The 19,847-nt window shown below is 43.3% G+C and overlaps 2 protein-coding genes across 4 annotated transcripts; one reads left to right on the top strand and one right to left on the bottom strand.

Annotated features, from left to right (window-relative positions):
* Positions 1–8,361: 8,361 nt before the first annotated feature.
* LOC129499859 (zinc finger protein 547-like) lies at positions 8,362–15,937 on the top strand. Of its 3 annotated transcripts, none has more exons than XM_055309814.1 (5): positions 8,362–8,804; positions 9,700–9,953; positions 10,586–10,838; positions 12,990–13,074; positions 14,249–15,937. In XM_055309814.1, exons 3-5 carry the CDS (start codon positions 10,632–10,634, stop codon positions 15,694–15,696), a joined length of 1,740 nt encoding a protein of 579 aa, XP_055165789.1. In that variant the 5' UTR covers positions 8,362–8,804; positions 9,700–9,953; positions 10,586–10,631; the 3' UTR covers positions 15,697–15,937. The 3 variants fall into 3 exon arrangements, with proteins under 3 accessions (XP_055165789.1, XP_055165787.1, XP_055165790.1); XM_055309812.1 differs by having other exon boundaries at positions 12,948–13,074; XM_055309815.1 differs by lacking the exons at positions 9,700–9,953; positions 10,586–10,838.
* Positions 15,938–18,650: 2,713 nt separating this feature from the next.
* On the bottom strand, positions 18,651–19,512 carry LOC129500701 (TM2 domain-containing protein 3-like). The gene has a single exon (XM_055311370.1). The coding sequence runs from the start codon at positions 19,447–19,449 to the stop codon at positions 18,784–18,786; it is 666 nt and encodes a 221-aa protein (XP_055167345.1). The 5' UTR covers positions 19,450–19,512; the 3' UTR covers positions 18,651–18,783.
* Positions 19,513–19,847: the final 335 nt, after the last annotated feature.

Genomic DNA, 19,847 nt, shown 5'->3' with positions numbered 1-19,847 from the left:
GCTCTAATTTGAAATTCCTTAATGATTGGTGGTCCCTGGGTGGCTCGGTGGTTTAGCGCCTGCCTTCTGCCCAGGGCATGACCCTGGAGTCCCGGGATCAAGACCCACATTGGGCTCCCTGCATGGAGCCTGCTTCTTCCTCTGCCTCTGTCTTTCTCTCTCTCTCTCTGTCTCTCATGAATAAATAAATTTAAAAAATGAAATTCCCTAATGATATATGAATACCATTTTCATATTTTTTAACACTATCTTTTGCAGAGCAGAATTTTAATTTTAATCAAGTTCAAATCACCCAGTTATTCTCTCAATGATTGTGTTTTTAGTGTTGTATATAAAAAAACATGGCCAAATCCAAGGTCACCTGTATTTTGTTCAGTGTTATTGTCTAGGTGTTCTGTAGTTTTGTGTTTTGCATTTAGGTCTATTATCCATTTTGGGAAAATATTTGTGCAAGTATAAATTATCTAGATCATTTTTAAAAAACATTTGAGAGAGAGAAAAGCACAAACTGAGGGAAGAGCAAAAGGAAAGGGAGAAACAGACTCCCCAATAAGCAGGGAGCCTGACATGGGGCTCAATCCCAGGACCCCAAAATCTTGACCTGAGCTGAAGGCAGACACTTAACTGATTGAGCCACCTAGTTGCCCCTGGATCATCTAAAAAACAAAACAAAACAAAACAAAACATGAGGATGTTTAGTAGTTCTAGCACCATTTGGTGAAAAGACTATCCTTTCTCTACTGAATTGCCTTTGCTTCTCTTTCAACAATCAGTTGACTGTATTTCTGCTGATCTGTTTCTAGACTCTATCCATTTTTAACATTTATTGAGATACTTGTGTGAGTGTGGGGTGGGTTTTTTTTGGGGGGGGGCTATTTATATGGCATAATCCATTACTTAATATTCCTGGGATAAATCCCACTTGATCATGACACATGATCCTTTGTGTATGTTGCCAAGTCAATTTTCTGGTACTTTGTTAGTGTATTTTGCATCTATATTGATAAGAGCTAAGTTTTATAGATTTCTTGTGCTATCTCTGTGTGACTTTGCTATCAGAGGAATCTTGACCTCATAGAAAAATTTGGGAGTGTTTCCTCCTTTATTTTCTGGAAGGATGGAAAGAAGAGTTTTTGAAAAATTAGTGATATTTCTTTAAATATTTGCTAGAATTTCTTAGCGAAGGCACTTGACCCTAGAATTTTCTTGTGGGAAAACTTCAATTTTCAGTCAAAATTTGCTTAATATAGTCCTATATAGATTTCCTACTTGTGTCAATTTTGGATAATTGGTGTCCTTTAAGGATTTTTTGCATTTCAACCAAATCTTCTAATTTGAGAGGTTAGATTTTTATAATATTCCCTTATGATACTTTTAATTTTTGTAGGGTCAGTAGTGTCTTTTTTTTTTTTTTTTAAGATTTCATTAACTTATTCATGAGAGATACAGAGAGAGGCAGAGGGAGAAGCAGGCTCCCCGCAAGGAGCCCGATGTGGGACTCAATCCCAGGACCCTAGGATCACGGCCTGAGCTGAAGGCAGATGCCCAACCACTAGGCCACCCAGGCGTCCCTCAGTAGTGTCTTCATTCCTGCTTTTGTTATTTTCTTTAACTTGCCTACTTCGCATTTTGTCAATTTTGTTGATCTTTTGAAAGAAGCAATTTTAAATTTCATTGATTTTTGAAAATTGAAGAATAATTGATATACAATATCTTAGTTTGAGACATACAACATACTGATTCAGTGTTCATATAGATTACAAAATGCTCACCACAAGTTGTTACCATATATCATCATACAGTGTTGTTACAATATTATTGACTGTATTCTCTGTGCTGTACATTATGTCCCTGGGTCTTATTTATTTTACAATGGGAAGATTATACCTCTTAATCTTCTTTGGCTGTTTCACCTATCCCCACCCCCCGTCCCTCCGGCAACCATCATTCTCTATATCTGTGAGCCTGTTTCTGTTTCATTTGTTCATTTATTTTGCATTTTAGATTCCAAATATAAGTGAAGTCATATATTTGTCTTTGTATGACTTATTTTACTTAGTATAATACTGTCTAGGTCCATCAAAGTCACAAATGGCAAGATTTTGTTCCTTTTTATGGCTGAGTAATATTTCATTGTACCTCTTTATAGCTAACTAGCTAGATATTTATGGAGATCACTAGATAGATTTATATATATAGAGAGAGATATGTAACTCCATGCACATACTACATCTTTATCCATTTACCTATCATTGAACCTCTTGATGGCCTCCATATTGGGGTTATTGTAAATAACGTGATGAATATAGGGGTGCATATGTCTTTTTGAATTAATGCTTTCACTTTCTTCAGATAAATGCCTAGAAGTGGAATCGCTGGTTCATACGGTATTTCTATTTATAATTTTTAAAGGAAGTTTCATACTGTTTTCCATGGTGACTGCACCAACTAACATTCCCACCAACAGTGCACAACTTTTCCCTTTTCTCCACATCCTCACCAATGCTTATTTCTTATTTTTGTGATAAGAGCTATTCTGACAGGTGTCAGGTGATACTCATTGTGGTTTTGATTTGCATTTCCCTGATGGTGATGTTGAACATCTTTTTATGTGCCTGTTGTCCATCTATAAGTCATCTTTGGAAAAAGAACTTCAGGTCCTCTGCCCATTTTTAAATCGAATTTTTATATTGAATTTATGAGTTCTTCATATATTTTTTATTTTAGCCCCTTATTAGATATATAATATGTTAATATCTTCTCCCATTCAGTAGATTGCCTTTTTGTTGTTGCTGATGGTTTCCTTTGCTGTGCAAGTTTTTAGTTGTCCCTTTTGTTTATTTTTGGTTTTGTCCTTATGTGAGGAAGACATCCAAAAACATGGATGTCCAATGTCAATGTCAAAGACCAATGTCAAAGAGCTTACTGCCTATGTTTTCTTTTAGGGGTTTTATACTTTCAGGTCTCATATTTAAATCTTTAGCCCATTTTGAGTTTAGTTTTTTATATGATATAATAAAATGATCCAGTTTCATTCTTTTTCATGTAGCTGTCTAGGTTTCCCAGCACCATTTATTAAATAAGGTATCTTTTCTTTAGTCTATATTCTGTCATAGATTAATTGACCATGGAGAACCCTGGGTGGCTCAGCGGTTTAGCACCTGCCTTCGGCCCAGGGCGTGACCCTGGAGTCCCAGGATCGAGTCCCACATCAGGCTCCCTGCATGGAGCCTGCCTCTCTCTCTGCCTGTGTCTCTGCCTCTCTCTCTCTCTCTCTCTCTCTCTCTCTGTCTCTGTCTCTCATGAATAAATACATAAAATCTTTTTTTAAAAAAGATTAATTGACCATTTAAGTGTGGGTTTATTTCTGGGATTTCTATCCTGTTTCATTTACTATGTGTGTTTTTGTGCCAGTACCATACTATTTTCACTACTATAGTTTAGTAATATAGCTTGAAATCTAGGAGTATGGTATCTCCAACTTTGTTCTTCTTTCCCAAAATTGCATTGACTATTTGGGGTCCTTTGTGGTCCCATGCAAATTTTAGGATTATTTGTTCTGTGAAAAATACCATTGGTTTTTTGATAGGGATTGCATTGAATCTGTAGATTGCTTTGGGTAGTATGGACATTTTTAACAATGTTAATTTTTCTAATCCACAAGTGTGGATTATCTTTCCATTTGTGCTGTCTTTAATTTCTTTCATCAGTGTCTTGATATATTTTAGAATCCGGGCTTTTCACCTCCTTGGTTAAATTTATTGTATTTTCTTTTCTTTCCTTTTTTTTTGATGCAGTTATAAATGGGATTGTTTTCTTAACTTTTTCTGATTGTTATTAGTGTATACAAATGCAACAGATTTCTGTATATTGATTATGTATCCTGCAAATTTACTGAATTTATTCTAATACTTTTTGGATGGAAGTTTTAAGGTTTTCTATATGCAGTATGTTATCTATTAATAGTGATGGTTTTACTTTCTTTCCAATTTGCATGCGTCTTATTTATTTTTCTTGACCATTTGCTGTGGCTAGGACTTCCAATATTAATTGAATAAAAGTAGCAGGAGTGGGCATCTTTACCTTGTGCCTGATCGTAGAGCAAAAGATTTCAACTTTTTACTGTTAAGTATGATGTTAGCTGTGAATCTGTTATATATGGCCTTTATTCTATTGAGGTATATTTCTTCTATATTCACTTTGTTGAGAGTTTTTGTCATAAATGAATGTTGTTGAATTTTGTCAAATGTTTTTTCTGCACCTACCAAGATGATCATATGATTTTTATCCCTCATTCTGTTAATGTGGTGCATCATTTTGGTTGATTTGCTGATGTTGAACCATCCTTGCATCCCTGGAATAAATTCCACTTGATCATGATGTATGACCCTTTTAATGTATTGTTGAATTCAGTTTGCTAATATTTTGTTGAAGTTTTTTGCATGTGTGATCATCAGAGATATTGGCCTGCAATTGTCTTTCTTGTAGTGTTTTTGTATGGTTTAGTTGGTTTTGTGTGTGCATGTGTGTTTGTTTTCTAATTTCAGTAAGTTTTTAAAATATTTATTATTATTTTTCTTATCCTTGGCTTAGGGTTCTCATTTTCTCTCTTTTTTTTTAACATAGAAGTTTAGGTTATTGATATCTTTATTCTTGTAATAAGCTGTTTAAAACTATACATTTATCTCTAATTGTTTAGGTTAGCTGTGTCACATTGATTTTTATATATCACATTTTTACTTTTATCAGGCTCAAAATGCTTACATTTTTAAAATTTCCCTTGTAGTTTCTCCATTTACTCATAGGATATTTGGTAGTATGTGGTTTAGTAAGTACCTATGAAATTTGCAGGGCTGGTATCACAGAGTAGGAGAATGGTTTTATTTTTTCAGCCAAAGGCCTAAGTGTTATACTTAAAGCTAGAAATGGAAAAAATTGGGGCACCTGGGTGGCTCAGTGGTTGATGTCTGCCTTTGGCTCAGGTCATGATACCAGGGTCCTAGGATCCAGTGTCCCAGCAGGTTCCCCACAGGGAGCTTCTCTCTCTGCCTATGTGTCTGCCTCTCCCTCTGTGTCTCTCATGAATAAATAAATAAAATCTTTAAAAAAAAAGAAATTGAGAAAATCTATTGATTATTGTAAATATTTTACATTATGAGGAAGAGGCTGAGCAAACCTATCAGTTTTTAATATACAAAGTAACCTTTATCAGGAATTGATGAGGATAACTATTGGTAGTTAATTCATCTTGAGTACTTAAGGTAGGTCATTAGGCACTTTTTCCTTCCTCAGAATACCCTCACTGATCAGACTTGAGGTATTTTTTTTTGTCTTGGTTTTCGTTTCATAAGATGGGACAGTCCTTTTTCTAGTGTTCCTTCTATTTACGGTATTTGCAAGTGTCCTTGTCAATAAGTGGTTGATTGGGAAGTGGGCCATTAGCTGCTTGACCTGCAGGGACACAATTTTCATTGGGTCCTGTCTTGTTTTTATTTTAAAGCCCTTTCAAAATGTACTGCCATGTGTTATAGTTCAGCTAAAGGGACTATTTATATTCTAATTTCTGTAAGTGCTCATTTAACATTTACAGATCAGTAACAACATAATAGTACAACTTCCCTGTTCCTTTTTATCTTTCTGGTAACTCTTTAAATATTGTGTTTTCCTTCCCCTACAGGCTGTTACTGCACAATGTTTTCAAGTATTAAAAATAATCACATTTTTAGTGATCCAAAGGGGCACCTGCACCCCAACGTTTATAGCAGCAATGTCCACAATAACCAGACTATGGAAAGAGCCCAGGTGGCCATCGACAGACGAATGATAAAGAAGATGTGATACATACACACATACATACACATAATGGATTACTACTCAGCCATGAAAATGAAAGCTTGCCATTTGCAATGACATGAATGGAACTAGAGGATATGGAACTAAGCGAAATAAGTCAATCAGAGACAGACAATTATATGATCTCACTCGTGGAATTTAAGAAACAAAATGGAGGACCATTGGGGGAGAGAGGAAAAAATAAAATGACTTGAAATTAGAGAGGGAGACAAACCGTAAGAGAATCAATCATAGGAAACAAACTGAGGACAGCTGGAGCAGGAGGGGATCAGGGGATGGGGTAACTGGGTGATGGACATTAAGGAGGGCATGTGATATAATGAGCACTGGATATTATATAAGATTGATGAATCATGGACCTCTATCTCTGAAAACAATAATATATGTTAATTAATTGAATTTAACATTTTAAAAAAGTTTTTAAAGTGTGAAGAGAAAAAAATAATCACATTTTGGGACCAAACTGTGAATGTAGCCAAGGTTTCAGCAAGCTACAGTCTCAGCTTCATTCTTTGACTTATTAGACTCAGTTTCTCTTGCTGAGACTTACTTCATTGAGATCTTAAGTTTTTTCTTGCACTTGTCACAGATATATTTCTCTAGAATGGTTTTGTACCTTTTTTTAAAGATTTTATTTATTTATTTATTCATGAGAAGCACAGAGAAAGAGAGAGAAGCAGAGACACAGGCAGAGGGAGAAGCAGGTTCCATGCAGGGAGCCCAATGTGGGACTCGATCCCAGGACTCCAGGACTACCCCCTCAGCCGAAGGCAGGTGCTAAACCACTGAGCCACCCAGGGATCCCACAAAACATTTTTTTTATTTTTTTATTTATGATAGTCACACACACAGAGAGAGGCAGAGACATAGGCAGAGGGAGAAGCAGGCCCCATGCACCGGGAGCCCGACGTGGGATTCGATCCCGGGTCTCCAGGATTGCGCCCTGGGCCAAAGGCAGGCGCCAAACTGCTGCGCCACCCAGGGATCCCCCATAAAACATTTTTAATAGCATTTAGTAATGCCAATTTGACAAGCGTTTTTCTGTTTGCTTTTAAAAAAAGTATTTATTGGGACATCTGGGTGGTTCAGTGGTTGAGCGTCTGCCTTTGGCTCAGGGTGTGATCTGGTGGTCTGGGATTGAGTCTGGCATCAGGCTCCTTGCAGGGAGCCTGCTTCTCCCTCTGCCTGTCTCTGCCTCTCTGTGTGTCTCTCATGAAAAAATAAATAAAATCTTTAAAAAGTTTATTTTAGAGAGCATGAGAGAGCACAAGCAAGTGGGGGGGGGGCAGAAGTACGATCCGCATTGAGCAGGGAACCCAAGGCGGGCTCAATTCTAGGACTCCGGGGTCCTGGGATCATGACCTGAGCTGAAGGCAGGCTCTTCATCGACTGAGCCACTCAAGTGCCTCACACAAGTGTTTTTCCAGAGATAATCTCAACTCCCTGTGCATTCACTCTTGCTGCAATTACAGATGAAATGATAATCACTAACCAGCAAAGAAATGAGATTATGGATACTCAAATCTTTATCTCAGGGATAAGATGCCCCTTTGCACACATGGCCAATTTATCAGAAAGCCGTACACTTCAGATAGAGGTTGGCATGTGGTAAGTCTTTATTTCAGATACGTTTCAGATTCTTTTTTTTTTAAAAGGTGGGGTACATTTTTTTAAAATTTTTATTTATTTATGATAGTCACAGAGAGAGAGAGAGAGGCAGAGACACAGGCAGAGGGAGAAGCAGGCTCCATGCACCGGGAGCCCGATGTGGGATTCGATCCCGGGTCTCCAGGATCGCGCCCTGGGCCAAAGGCAGGCGCTAAACCGCTGCGCCACCCAGGGATCCCACGTTTCAGATTCTTAAAAGAAATGGAACATACCTCAGATATACAGTAATATCCTAATAAGAGTATTATTCTCTAGGATTATTATTACAGACTATACAGGCAGGAAAAATGTTTTCTGTGGGAATCAGACGCCCATGATCACCCTTTCTAATGACTTAGGGCTTCCTTCCACCCCTCCTGCAAGTTCCCATCACAGGGCTGTCTAGAGGCTTTTCCTTTTCTTCCTTTCCTTCCTCCCTTACTTCTAATCGATTGACTTAATAGGGGGCTGAGGGGGAGAATCCCAAGCAGACTGCACGCTGAGCAGGGTCCCTAGGCAGGGCTGGATTTTACCATCCTGAGATCAGGACCTAAGCTGAATTCATGAGTCCACCCTTAACCAGCTGAGCCAGGCCACCCTGGAAGCTTTTCTTATTGAAACCATTAAGCCCATAAAAAGGACACCAAAGCATCAGTGTATACGTCTTTGGTAAGCAACACGATAGCTGAGAGATACGAGGGGATGGCGAATAACATGGTATGCTGTGTCCCTTCCTATGTGCAGGATTTTGGAAATGTGCTGCGATTCACGGAATCTGTAACAACACGTCTCTGGACATTGTTGTGACGGGCTCTATGCTGCACTCAGAGGAAAGCTGGGTATTGCCCCTTTAAGGATCAGCAGGACACCGCCCCCTTTAGAACCTGGAACTCCATTTCCCAGAGCTCCTCATACTCGCCGGGCCTTTTTCTTCCGTCAGGAACGACCCACGTTTGAGTCTGTGCAGTAACGGGCGCGGTAACTACACTACCCAGAAGGCCGTACGGCGGCAGTAGATGGGGAGACAGCCCAGACTGCGAGGCTTAGCCAAGAGTGGTTTCCGTGCCTGCGCATCGCGGGGAGGGACTTCGGGCGGCGTCCTTCTCGTCTGTAGTTCATCCACCAGTTCTCTTGTGGAAGGCGTCTCGAGTCTTGACTAAGTGAATGGGAAGCGCAGGGAGTCGTCGTTCCCGCCGCGAAGGCGGCTGCCAGATGCCCTCGTCCCCGCCCAGTCGCTCGCCGCTCCCCGCCCCACTCTTCCCACTGGTAGGAAGCGGAGCCCGCGCGGATGAAGCCCGGCTCAGGTGGGTGCTGAACCCTGGACCCTCAGCGCCGTCCCCGCCGCCCGGAGCGCCGCAGCCCGGATGGACCGGCGCCCGCTCAGCTACCCCCAGCCAGGCCCTCGGGGAGGCGGTCCAGGGGAGCCTGTAGGTGCTCCTGAGTCGGGGGCGGGAGGCCCGCAGGTGCTCCTGAGTTGGGGCGGGGGGATGAGGGGACCAGGGCCCCCCTGTTTGTGCCGGTAACAGAGGGTGAGGCGGCGTGGGCAGCCGGGGCCAGCTGGAGGTCGTAGGGAGGCGAGGAGGGGCGGGGCATGCCCAGACTCAGAAGTCTAAGATAGGGAAGAGCTGGACGAGGAATGGCGGGGAGGGGAGACTGCCAAGGAGACACCGCAGGCCTCTCTGGAGGAGTTGTAGTGGAGGCTGGACCCGGGCGCTGGCGGGAGAGGGAAACACTATGAGCTTAGGCGTGGAGTTCGACAGAGGAGCGGACAGTATTTCCTGCTGCATCACATACACATGTGAGCAAAAGTAGGGAGTGAAGGGCCATGTCAAGACCCGAGCATCTGAAAGGATGGAGGTGGGGAAGTGAGCCCAGGGACCAGGTATCGGGAGATCCTGAGCTTGATTTTGGACGTGTTGATGCTAAGATATCTCAGAATGGAGGCATGACGTATAGTATATGGACATAGATATCTGGAGGGCGGGGAAGGGGGCTGTGCTGTCAGAGTTGTGAAGGGTGTGGACTGCACCAAAGCATGAGGACCACATCAAGAAAGGAGTCTTCAGATTCTTATTCCTGATGGGCTGTGGCGAGTGTCAGGAGGATTGAGGCTTTGAGTGTGTAGGGGATTCAGTATCCTCAACGCTCCCACCATAAAGAAGAGTACCTAACATAGAAGGTATTCTGGCCTGTGTCTAGGAAAGAATGCCTGGATGTAGTAAGTTTGCTGGCCTCGGTGGAGATGGAGTTCTAGACTTTCAGCCCTGCAAGTCAGCTAATCCTTGGAGACCATCTGTGTGAGACAAAAGAAATAGCCAGGTTTGGAGAGCAGACGTGTTCCAGAACGTTCCAGACGTTCCAGACATCTTCTCTTCCACCCTTGAGGGCAAGAGGAAGGAGGGAGTGCTACAGTAAGGGGTCCTGCAAGTGCCCTTCAGGGAATTATGTAGCAGGTAAGTTTGTTTGCTGAAAGGAAGAGGTAGCTAAGCTGCATACTCAGACTCTCTCTACCATTCATTAAATTCAGGATGTATGAAACATTTATTACGACATTAAGTAACCAATATTCATCTAAATGTGTACACATAGGCAACTAGAAATGAATTCATTCAATAAATTAAGCATGGTAACACTATAAAGTTGCAAAATTTCTATGTGGTATTTGCTACCAGTAGAATTTTATATATCACATCTTCTGAAAACTTTGAAAAGCAGGCATAATATGGACCCACATTTCTAAAACCTTATCCCTTTATTGGCACTGAAAACATATGGAATTGTTAATCCTGTGGATAGTTATGGCTGCCAGGTCGTGTGTATTAATTATGTTTAATACTGCTGTCAGCTCTGAGGTGGGGGCCATTGTTAACCCCATTTTACAGGAAAGAAATTGAGGATCAGGAGGCTCAGTCCTGCAAAGTCACACAGCTGATAAGAGTGGCACTGAAGTCAGAGGATTTGAAATCTTAGGTTACCAGGCCAAGATCAGTTTGCTCCAGGGCAGGGCAGGGGTGGTGGTGGTCCAGTTCAGTCTGTAGGATCCTACCATGGTTGCCCCTTTCTCATGGCCTCCCTCTTCCCACAGATTCCCATGGCATTTGCAGAAATGCTTATGGACCCTGTACAGGTGAATGGAGGATGTAACAGACCTTTATCCACCCCAGTTATCATCCTGTTGGTTTTGCCAGTCCCATATAAAGAATGGTGGTGTCCTGAGAATGTTCACCTGCTCTTCTCCCTCCTGTGAGTCTGAAGTTCCTGTGGTCTCATCAAAACCCAGGGTTTTGAACTCAGCCCTGGATTCTATGGAGCGTTTCCCATTTCTGACAACTGATAGGGTAAGATGTGGAAGGGTATCCTGGGCACAGGTTCCAGAATGTTCAAGTGATGGGGGTGAAAGTAAGTTGGAATGCTCAGGGAACTGCAAGGCTCTTAGGCATGGTGGGAATATGGGATATTGGGCAGGAGTGTTCCAGGGCAGGGGCATAGAGTTACCAGATCCACAGTTATAACCTGAGGTCGTGGGCCTCTAATTTGAAGGAAGTAGGAGCTAGAGAAGGTTTGGAGCAGAGGAGCCTGGTAATCACATCCAGGGTTTAACAGTTTATGTCTAGCTGCAGTGTGGAGGAGAGGCTGGAGTGAAGGTGGGAATAGTGACCTGGAAGGGAGCTCCTGTTACAGTGTAGGTGAGTGTCGCTGATGGCTGGACAGGGCGTAGTGGCTATGGACATAGAGGACTGGGTGCCTTCTGGATGCCTTCTGCACAGAGATGCCCACGTTTAGTGATGTGATAAGTGAGGGCACCAGGAGGTGTGATGGGGGCGGGGGGGAGTCAGAGAAAGCTTTTGGCTTTCTCTGGAAATTTGGAGGTTCTATTAGTTGAGATGGGGAAGTCAGTAGGCAGAGGGATTTTTCAGAGGGAAAAGGACGTCAGATTTTGCTGATGTCACAGATGTTCGAGAGACTCCCAAGTAGACATGCCCAGACGGCAGGTGGACACACAGGTCTGGAGTTCAGAGGAGGCATACAGGTTGCTGACAGCCACAACATAATGGCCAGGGTGTGGACTGAAGTGTCGCTGTGCCTCAGCTTCCAGAGGGGGCTTCATTAGATTGTGGAGGTGGGAAGGGGAAGGAGGTTGAGAGTTGGATCTCTTTGGGGAGCCTGGATGGTGGCAGTGGATGTCACAAAGACAGATGAGAAAGCAGAGTGGCCGTAGGGTGGGGGGTGTGCCTGAAGGATAAAGGTGAGGAGTCTGAAAGGATTCCAAAGGATCAAGGATATGAGATAGATGTTGAAGCATCTCCATGAGGGAGGTCTGATGTCGATGAGCTCAGGAGAGCAGGGCACATTATCTTCCCTTGGACTCGTCAGTGTTTTGTGGGGACTCTGGTCAGACCTGTATTGTTTCATTCAGGCTGGTAGATCAGTTGAGGTTAAAACAGATCAGCCAGGTGGGCAACCCTCAGTGGCTCAGTGGTTTAGCGCCACCTTCAGACCAGAGTGTGATCCAGGAGACTGGAGATTGAGACCCACGTCGGGCTCCCTGCATGGAGCCTGCTTCTCCTTCTGCCTGTGTCTCTGCCTCTGTGTGTGTGTGTCTCATGAGTAAATAAATAAAATCTTAAAAAAAATAAAAATTTCATTTTATATATATATATATCATCCAGGAGCATTGCTAGGCCTGGGGTGGGGAGTTCGGTGTAGCCAGGCTTCAAATGTGGGTCAGGTAAACATAGTCTGTTTGTCACTGCTTGTAGGACAGCGTATGTAGTGAACATAGCAGAGCCCCAAGCGTCCAAGAGGTACTGATGTTAGATTTGGGAGGGTGAATGTGTTACAGGTGGCAGGATCAGGTGGGGAGAACTGCGAAGGGACCCTGGTGGTCTCTGCTGCTGGGGAACATGGGTTTCTGGGGCAGGATGGGACAAAATAGGTTGCTGATTCCATTTGCAAAATACTACCTGGATTCCATGTGCACCATGCTGTGTTGGGAAGCCATAGACTTATCTACAGAGTGGGCTGGTGGGTCTCAGTAACTGGGTTGCAGAAGCAGAGGGACCAGATATGTAGAGAGGTTCAGACCAGAATGATGTGCAGGTGAAGAGGAGTAGAATGTTTGACTCCAGGTCCTGTGGTGGAGTGCTTATGGGAGAGAGATAAATTCAAGTTTTGTTGTCCAGGAGGCAAGATCTGGGGGACCAGAGCATAATTTACTGATAAAAGAGAGAGAGCCCTCACTGCATGCCAGAACCGAGGTGGTGCTTTTCTGCATATGGTGATCAGTGGCAGTGAGGAGAGACAGGCAGCAGTACCACAAGACCTTGTGTCTCCTCCACATTGGGAAGTTGGGGTGGAGGGCAAGGAGGAGATGGAAGTGGGGTAGGGAGTGGTACTGAAGATCCTGGAGAAAGACTGCACTTTGATTGAACTCCCCATTTTGGCAGGGGCTTGTGGTTTTCACAGATGTGGTCATACATTTCTCCCAGGAGGAATGGGGACTCCTTGATGAGGCTCAGAGAAGCCTATACCACAGTGTGATGCTGGAGAACTTTGCACTTTTGTCATCACTAGGTAAGGCCCTCACACCCACTCCAATGTCCAGGGCTGGGCACTGGTTTTTCCCTTTCCCAGGAGGTAGCTCTGTCTTTCCCACAAGCACATCGTGGTCAGAAATTCCCTTCTGGTTTTCTAGTATACCTTTATGGGAACCAGGTCTGGGCCCGGTGCACTTCTGCTCCAAGTTTGTCTGAGAAATCCCAATGGTCTTATTCATCATTGGATGGGTTATTCTGTTCAGAAGCATGGAGCCTCTGTGCTCAATGCTTTCCTCCTCCTTGCTGACATTTTTTGGGGCATGCCTGTGCCAGAAATTTCAGCCACCAACGTGGTCTCTATTTATAGAGATCACTGATTCTGCAAGATCCTCCTCTGAAATTCCTTTGGTTTTAGAATGTGGGATGTTGTGTGTTGGATCATTCTGGAGGCATGCCGTCTACTCCCTTTTCCTATGTTTCACCTAGGTTGGCCTGTTTCAGGTCCCATGTAAATGCTCATCTTGAGGAAGTGGGAGAAGCCTGGGTGCCTGACAGTGTGGACATCTCCCCATCAATGGCAATAAGAAATGGCCCTGGGGCTTGGTAGCTGGGAATGGGTGTATTGTCCAAGCTGGATTCACCATTATATGATGCCAGGGACAGTAGTCATACCAAATTTCTACCTTTTTTTTTTTTTTCCTATCGTCATTTCTAAACTTGCATTCCCCAGCTCCCCCACTTTTGTGGCTTTCCTCTGTCATCCTTCCCTTCTTGTTCCCTTTGCAGTACACTTGATATATGACCTACTCTAAGGTATCTTGATGGCTGCATATATTTTTAAATAGTCTTTGAACACCAGCTGCTGTGTTGCAATCACACACTCCTGTGTCTGGACCCAGTCTTGTATCAGTGCTCACTAGTCACCGGCAGCTATGGCCTTGTTGAAAGTCATTGGCAGGGGAGGGAGTTGGGGAGCCTGCTTCTCATCCCTGCATTTCCCCCACCTTCAGGTCCTTCCCCAGAGTCAGGGCTCTCTCATCATGGGAGCTTGGCAGGCTGAGCTCTGCACAGCAGGCCTTACTCTCACCATCTCCAGGCCCCCTTGCCCGTCAGCAGGCCCATGGCCTTGTCCCTGGGTGTGTCTGACATTCCTATGGGACTGCCTCCTCAAAGAGTCAATGTGCACTTTACCAGCATTTCTCTGCTTCCAGGTTGTTTGCACAGAGCCCAGGATGAGGGGGCACCTTCAGAACAAGGTGTTTCTGCAGGAACATCACAGGTCAGGACTCCGAAGCCAGGCCCATCCATCCAGGAGGCCCAGCCCTGTGAGACATGTGGCCTGCTCTTGAAAGACCTTTTGCACTTGGCTGAGCATGATGGAACACACCCTGGGCAAGGCCTGTATACTTGTGGGGAAAAGCCTTACCAGAACCAAAAGCATCAAATTAGAGAGAAACTTTCCAAAAGTGATGAGGGGAGGTCTTCACTTGGGAAGAACTACAGAGGTCACATGACAGGAATGATGTTTACATGCAGGGAAGATGAGAAGCACTTCCCAGCCAGCTCAGGCCTCCTGCAAGAACAGGTTCCTCATGTTGTAGGAAAGCCACACTGGGACATGGCAGGTGGAGAAACCTTTCAAAATGAACAGAATTACTACAAGTGTACGCGATGTAGGAAAACCTTCAGTCATAAACATATGTTTGTTAAACATGAGAAAATTCACACTGGAGGAAAGGTTTATGAGCAAAGAGAATGTGAGAAGGCCTTCCTTAGAAAGTCCCACCTCCATCAGCACCAGATAGGCCACGATGAAGATCAGCTTTATGAAAATCCAAAATGTAGAGGATTGTTTACACAGATACCTGGCCTCAGTGACCATCAGGGTATTCACACCAGGCTGAGGCCTTTTGAGTGTAGCCAATGTGGGAAGGGTTTCCTTAGACTATCCCAACTTGTTGGTCACCAGAAAATCCACACAGGAGAAAGACCTTATGGCTGCAGTGAATGTGGAAAATTTTTTAGGAATCGTTCTACACTCATTAGACATCAGAGAGTTCACACTGGTGAAAGGCCGTATGAGTGCAGTCAATGTGGAAAAGCTTTCACCCGCAAACATAAACTTGTTGAGCATCAGAAAATCCACAGTGGTGAAAAGCCTTATGAGTGCAGAGAATGTGGGAAAGCCTTCAGCCGCAAAGACAAAGTTGTTGAACACCAGAAAATCCACACTGGAGAGAGACCTTACAAGTGCGCTGAATGTGAGAAAGCTTTCAGCCGCAAACATAAACTTGTAGAGCACCAGAAAATCCACACTGGAGTAAGGGCTTATGAGTGCAGAGAATGTGGGAAATTCTTTATGGACAGCTCCTCACTCATTATTCATCAGAAAGTTCACACTGGAGAAAGGCCTTATGAATGTGACAAATGTGGGAAATTCTTTAGGTACCGCTTCACACTCATTAGACACCAGAGAACTCACACTGGAGAAAGGCCTGATGGGTGCAACAATGTAGGAAATCCTTTAGTTGCAACTCCACATTCATTAGACGTCAGACAAATCACAGTAGAGAAAGGCCTTATTATTGCAGCTAATGTGGGAAGTTTTTGTGGTACAACTCCAGTCTTGTTACACAACAGAGAGTTCACACTGATGTGAGTCCTTATGAGAACTGCGAATATGGGGACATCTTTACTTACAACTGGCCTCAATAAACTCTGTTGAGAATGTGGGCAAATCTGGTGATTTATGTCATTTTACACTAATTTGCCTTTCTTTAATTTTTGTGTTTGGAATCCTACAGTATACTTTTGTATGGCTGCTTTTCATTCTATTTTTACATAAATGAAATCCTAAAGTATATCCTTGCATGGCTATCTTTGGAACCACAAAAGACACTGACTAGCTCAATCTTTTTTTTTTTTTTTTTTTTTTTTTTTTTTAAGATTTATTTATTGGGATCCCTGGGTGGCTCAGTGGTTTGGCGCCTGCCTTTGGCCCAGGGCGTGATCCTGGAGACCCGGGATCGAATCCTACATCGGGCTCCCGGTGCATGGAGCCTGCTTCTCCCTCTGCCTGTGTCTCTGCCTCTCTCTCTCTCTGTGTGTGTGACTATCATAAATAAAAATTAAAGATTTATTTATTTATTCAGAGAGAGAGAGAGAGAGGCAGAGACACAGGCAGAGAGAGAAGCAGGCTCCATGCAGGGAGCCCAACGTGAGACTCCATCCCGGGTCTCCAGGATTACACCCCGGGCTGCAGATGACGCTAAACCGCTGAGCCAGGTGCTGCCCTGACTAGCTCAATCTTAAGGAGAACAAAGCTGGAGGCATCAAATGCCCTCTCTTCAAACTACACTACAAAGTTATACTAATGAAACACATACAGTACTGCCATCAAAACAGACACATAGATCAATGGAACAGAAGAGAAAGCCAGGAAATAAACCCACAAATAAAGGCAACTAATTTTTTGGCAAAGGCATTAAGAATATACAATGGGGGAAAGGATAGTCTCTTTAATAAACGGTGTTGGAAAAATGCATAAGACCTGAAACAGTAAAGCTAGAAGAACACAAAAGGAAAGCTCCCTGACATTGACGTTAGAAATAATTTTTTTAAATTAACATCAAAGCACAGGAAACAAAACTAATCAAGTGGGACTATATCAAACTAAAAAGTTTCTTCACAGCCATGGAAACAACACAATGAAAAGGCAAGGAGGTTATGCTGTCTACTTTGTGTGTATATAAAATAGCAAATAACCAAAATGCATGTGTCAATTTTTGTGAGTCTTCTGAAGAGTTGGCATCAAATGATAAAACTTCCCTTCAAAGGTATTTGTATAGGGACACCTGGGTGGCTTAGCGGTTGAGCAGCTACCTTTGGCTCAGGGCGTGATCCTGGTTGAGCAGCTGCCTTTGGCTCAGGATGTGATCCCGGAGTCCTGGGATCGAGTCCCACCCGCTTTGGGCTTCCTGCATGGAGCCTGCTTCTCCCTCTGCCTATGTCTCTGCCTCTCTCTCTGTCTCTCATGAAGAAGTAAATAAAATATTTTTTAAAAATGTTTGTATAGTATGCAATTATTCACTCAATATTGACACTGATGTGTAGTCAAGTTCATAATTCTCTCAGTTTTCCCAGGTGTAGTCTAAAAGCAGTTCCTGCACACAGAGGGCAGTCCAGATTGGTAGGTGGTGGTTATAATAAGCAAAGGGAACTTACATACAAGGCTTGTGTTGTATAGCACTAAGATGAATGGATCCCTGCACTGCTTGCCAAATCTTAGAAGTTTGTAGAGAGGTCTTACCTGGGCTCAGTCACATAGACTATGCAGGTGTTCCCCACACACCATATCATGATCTCAAGGCTATATCCTCTGAGAGTGAAAAAGGCAAGCAGGACCCACATTCCAAGAACAAGGGAGGGAGTAAGGAGCCTCGGAGTGCCAGGAGTCTAGCTCACAGGTCAACTCATGGTCATGTCTTTTTGGTCATGTTTTCCAACAAGTATAGAACAATATATACTAACAATTGAACATGAGAAATAATAGGATTTCCTGTAATAGCAAAGAAAATGACTAAAATAATATTTTATGCTACCTAACTGAAACTTTATGCCTGTTGATTAAAAACTTCTCATTTCTCCCTTCCCCCAACTCCAGATCACCAGTATTCCAGTCTGATTTTATGAATTTGACTATTTTAGATTCCTCATCATCTAAGTGGAATCATGAAGTACTTGCCTTTATACTGTGTCTGGATTATCTCACTTAGCATAATGTTCTCAGAGCCTATTGTGTTGTCATGTATTGCAAAATTTCCTTTTTAAAGATTGTATAGGGACGCCTGGGTGGCTCAGTGGTTGGGCGTCTGCCTTTGGCTCAGGGTGTGATCCCAGTTCCGGGATTGAATCCTGAATTGGGCTCCCTGCAAGGAGCCAGCTTCTCCCTCTGTCTGTGTCTCTGCCTCTCTCTGTGTGTCTCTCAAATAAATAAATAAAATCTTTTATAAAAAGATTGAATAATATAATTTGTATATATGTTTTCATCATCCATTCATCTGTTGATGAGCATTTGGTTTGTTTCCACATGTTAGCTATCATGAACAGAGCTGCAGTGAACATGGAACTGCTAATATCTATTCCAGGTCCTGATTTCATTTCTTTTGGATATATACCTGGAAATAGTATTACTGGATCAAATGGTAGTTCTATTTTTGGTGTTTTAAAGGAATATCCATGATGTATTCCATAGCAGCTGTACCACTTTGCATTCCCACCAACAGTGTGAAAGGGTTCTAGTTTCTCACATCATTGGCAAGACTTGTATTTTGCTTTTCTGATATGGTTGTCCTGTCAGGTGTGAAGTGATATTTCACTGGGGTTTTGATTTGCATTTCACTGATGATTAGTGACCATGAACATTTTCTCATATACCAGTTGGCTATTTGTATATCTTGGGAGAAAGGTTTTTGAAGTTATTTGCCCATTTTAAAAGTCAGGTTGTTAGGGTTTGCTTTGTTTTGTTTCTAATGGGAGAAAGAGAATGCGAATGAGCAAGTGGGGAGGGGCAGAGGGAAAAGGAGAGAGAATCTTTTTTTTTTTTCATGGTTTGGTGTTTTTTTATTTTACCTTCATCAAGGCAGGCAAAGTACAGATGCTGTACATTAAAAACATACAAATACATTACTCACAGCACATCAACTCCTATAGGCAGAGAGCTCCTCTCTGAAGCATGTAACCACAGCTAAATGTACAAAGAGCCATCTGCTGGTCCCACGTAGCCAACAGCAATCAGCAAGACATCTATCAGTGTCCATATCCCCAGGCCACCAAAGCTGAAGAGCTTGCTGAGGCCTTCCTGCCACTGGCCCAGGTAGAAACGGTCAGCCCCAAACCCACCAAGAGTGATGCTCAGAGCCAGAGCAGTAGACCACTTATAACCTCCAGTCCAGTTGCAGTACAGCATTTTTGGAAAAGTACGGTTACCCAAGCAATGAATGTGGTCCCGCACTGTGCAATTGGCAGTGTAACGCTGCCGGGGACAAGATACTGTCATGCAGCTGGTAGAATTGGAACACTCATAATCAATTTCTGGAAGCTGCCAGCAAAACCTGCAAGTCATGTTGATGATGAAGTTCTTTTGGGATTTGAAGTCTTGATCAACACAGGTAACAGAAGGTTTGACGGTGCAGTCAAAGGTGACGAGCTTCCCATAGACACAGGAGAAATTTGTCTTACATTCTACACAGTCTGCAGGAAGTCGGCTACACAAACTATTACTTGGACACTTCATCACATAAGGTGGAATATCAGTACTTTCCCCGCCGGACAAGATGTAGAACTGGGAGAGGAACAGCAGCACGCGGCATAGGCGGCGCAAGGTCTGCAACGGAACCACCGCGGCCGCCATGTTGCCGGCGCGCACGCACTTCCCAGGAGAGAGAATCTTAAGCAGGCTCCACACGCAGCATGGAGCCGACTCAGGGCTTGATCTCATGACCCTGAGATCATGACCCCAGCAGACACTGAGAGTTGAATGCTCAACTGACTGAGCCACCCATGCGCCCCTAGTTTTTGCTTTGTTTTTTGTTGTGTGTGTGTGTGTCCTTTACTGAGTTGTAGGAGTAAATTATATATTTTATAATTTATATATTTTAGAGATTAAATCTATAGCAGATATATAGCTTATAAATATTTTTCCCCATTCCTTAGGTTGCCTATTCACTCTATAAACACTGATCTTTTTACTATCGGTAGTTTTGGCTTTTCTGGAATGTCCTACAATTGGAATCATCTGCTACACAGCCT

This window comes from Nyctereutes procyonoides, unplaced genomic scaffold (assembly GCF_905146905.1).
Source record: "Nyctereutes procyonoides isolate TBG_1078 unplaced genomic scaffold, NYPRO_anot_genome, whole genome shotgun sequence".
Lineage (NCBI taxonomy): Eukaryota > Metazoa > Chordata > Mammalia > Carnivora > Canidae > Nyctereutes > Nyctereutes procyonoides.
Note: the sequence above shows the minus strand (reverse complement) of the source record. Positions and strands in the feature narration are given on the sequence as shown.

Coding starts and splice junctions, on each gene's coding strand:
- LOC129499859 (XM_055309812.1), top strand. CDS start 10,632: ATGGAGGATGTAACAGACCTTTATCCACCCCAGTTATCATCCTGTTGG. Junction 10,839..12,947: donor CATTTCTGACAACTGATAGG/GTAAGATGTGGA, acceptor CCATTTTGGCAG/GGGCTTGTGGTTTTCACAGA. Junction 13,075..14,248: donor TGCACTTTTGTCATCACTAG/GTAAGGCCCTCA, acceptor CTCTGCTTCCAG/GTTGTTTGCACAGAGCCCAG.
- LOC129500701 (XM_055311370.1), bottom strand. CDS start 19,449: ATGGCGGCCGCGGTGGTTCCGTTGCAGACCTTGCGCCGCCTATGCCGC.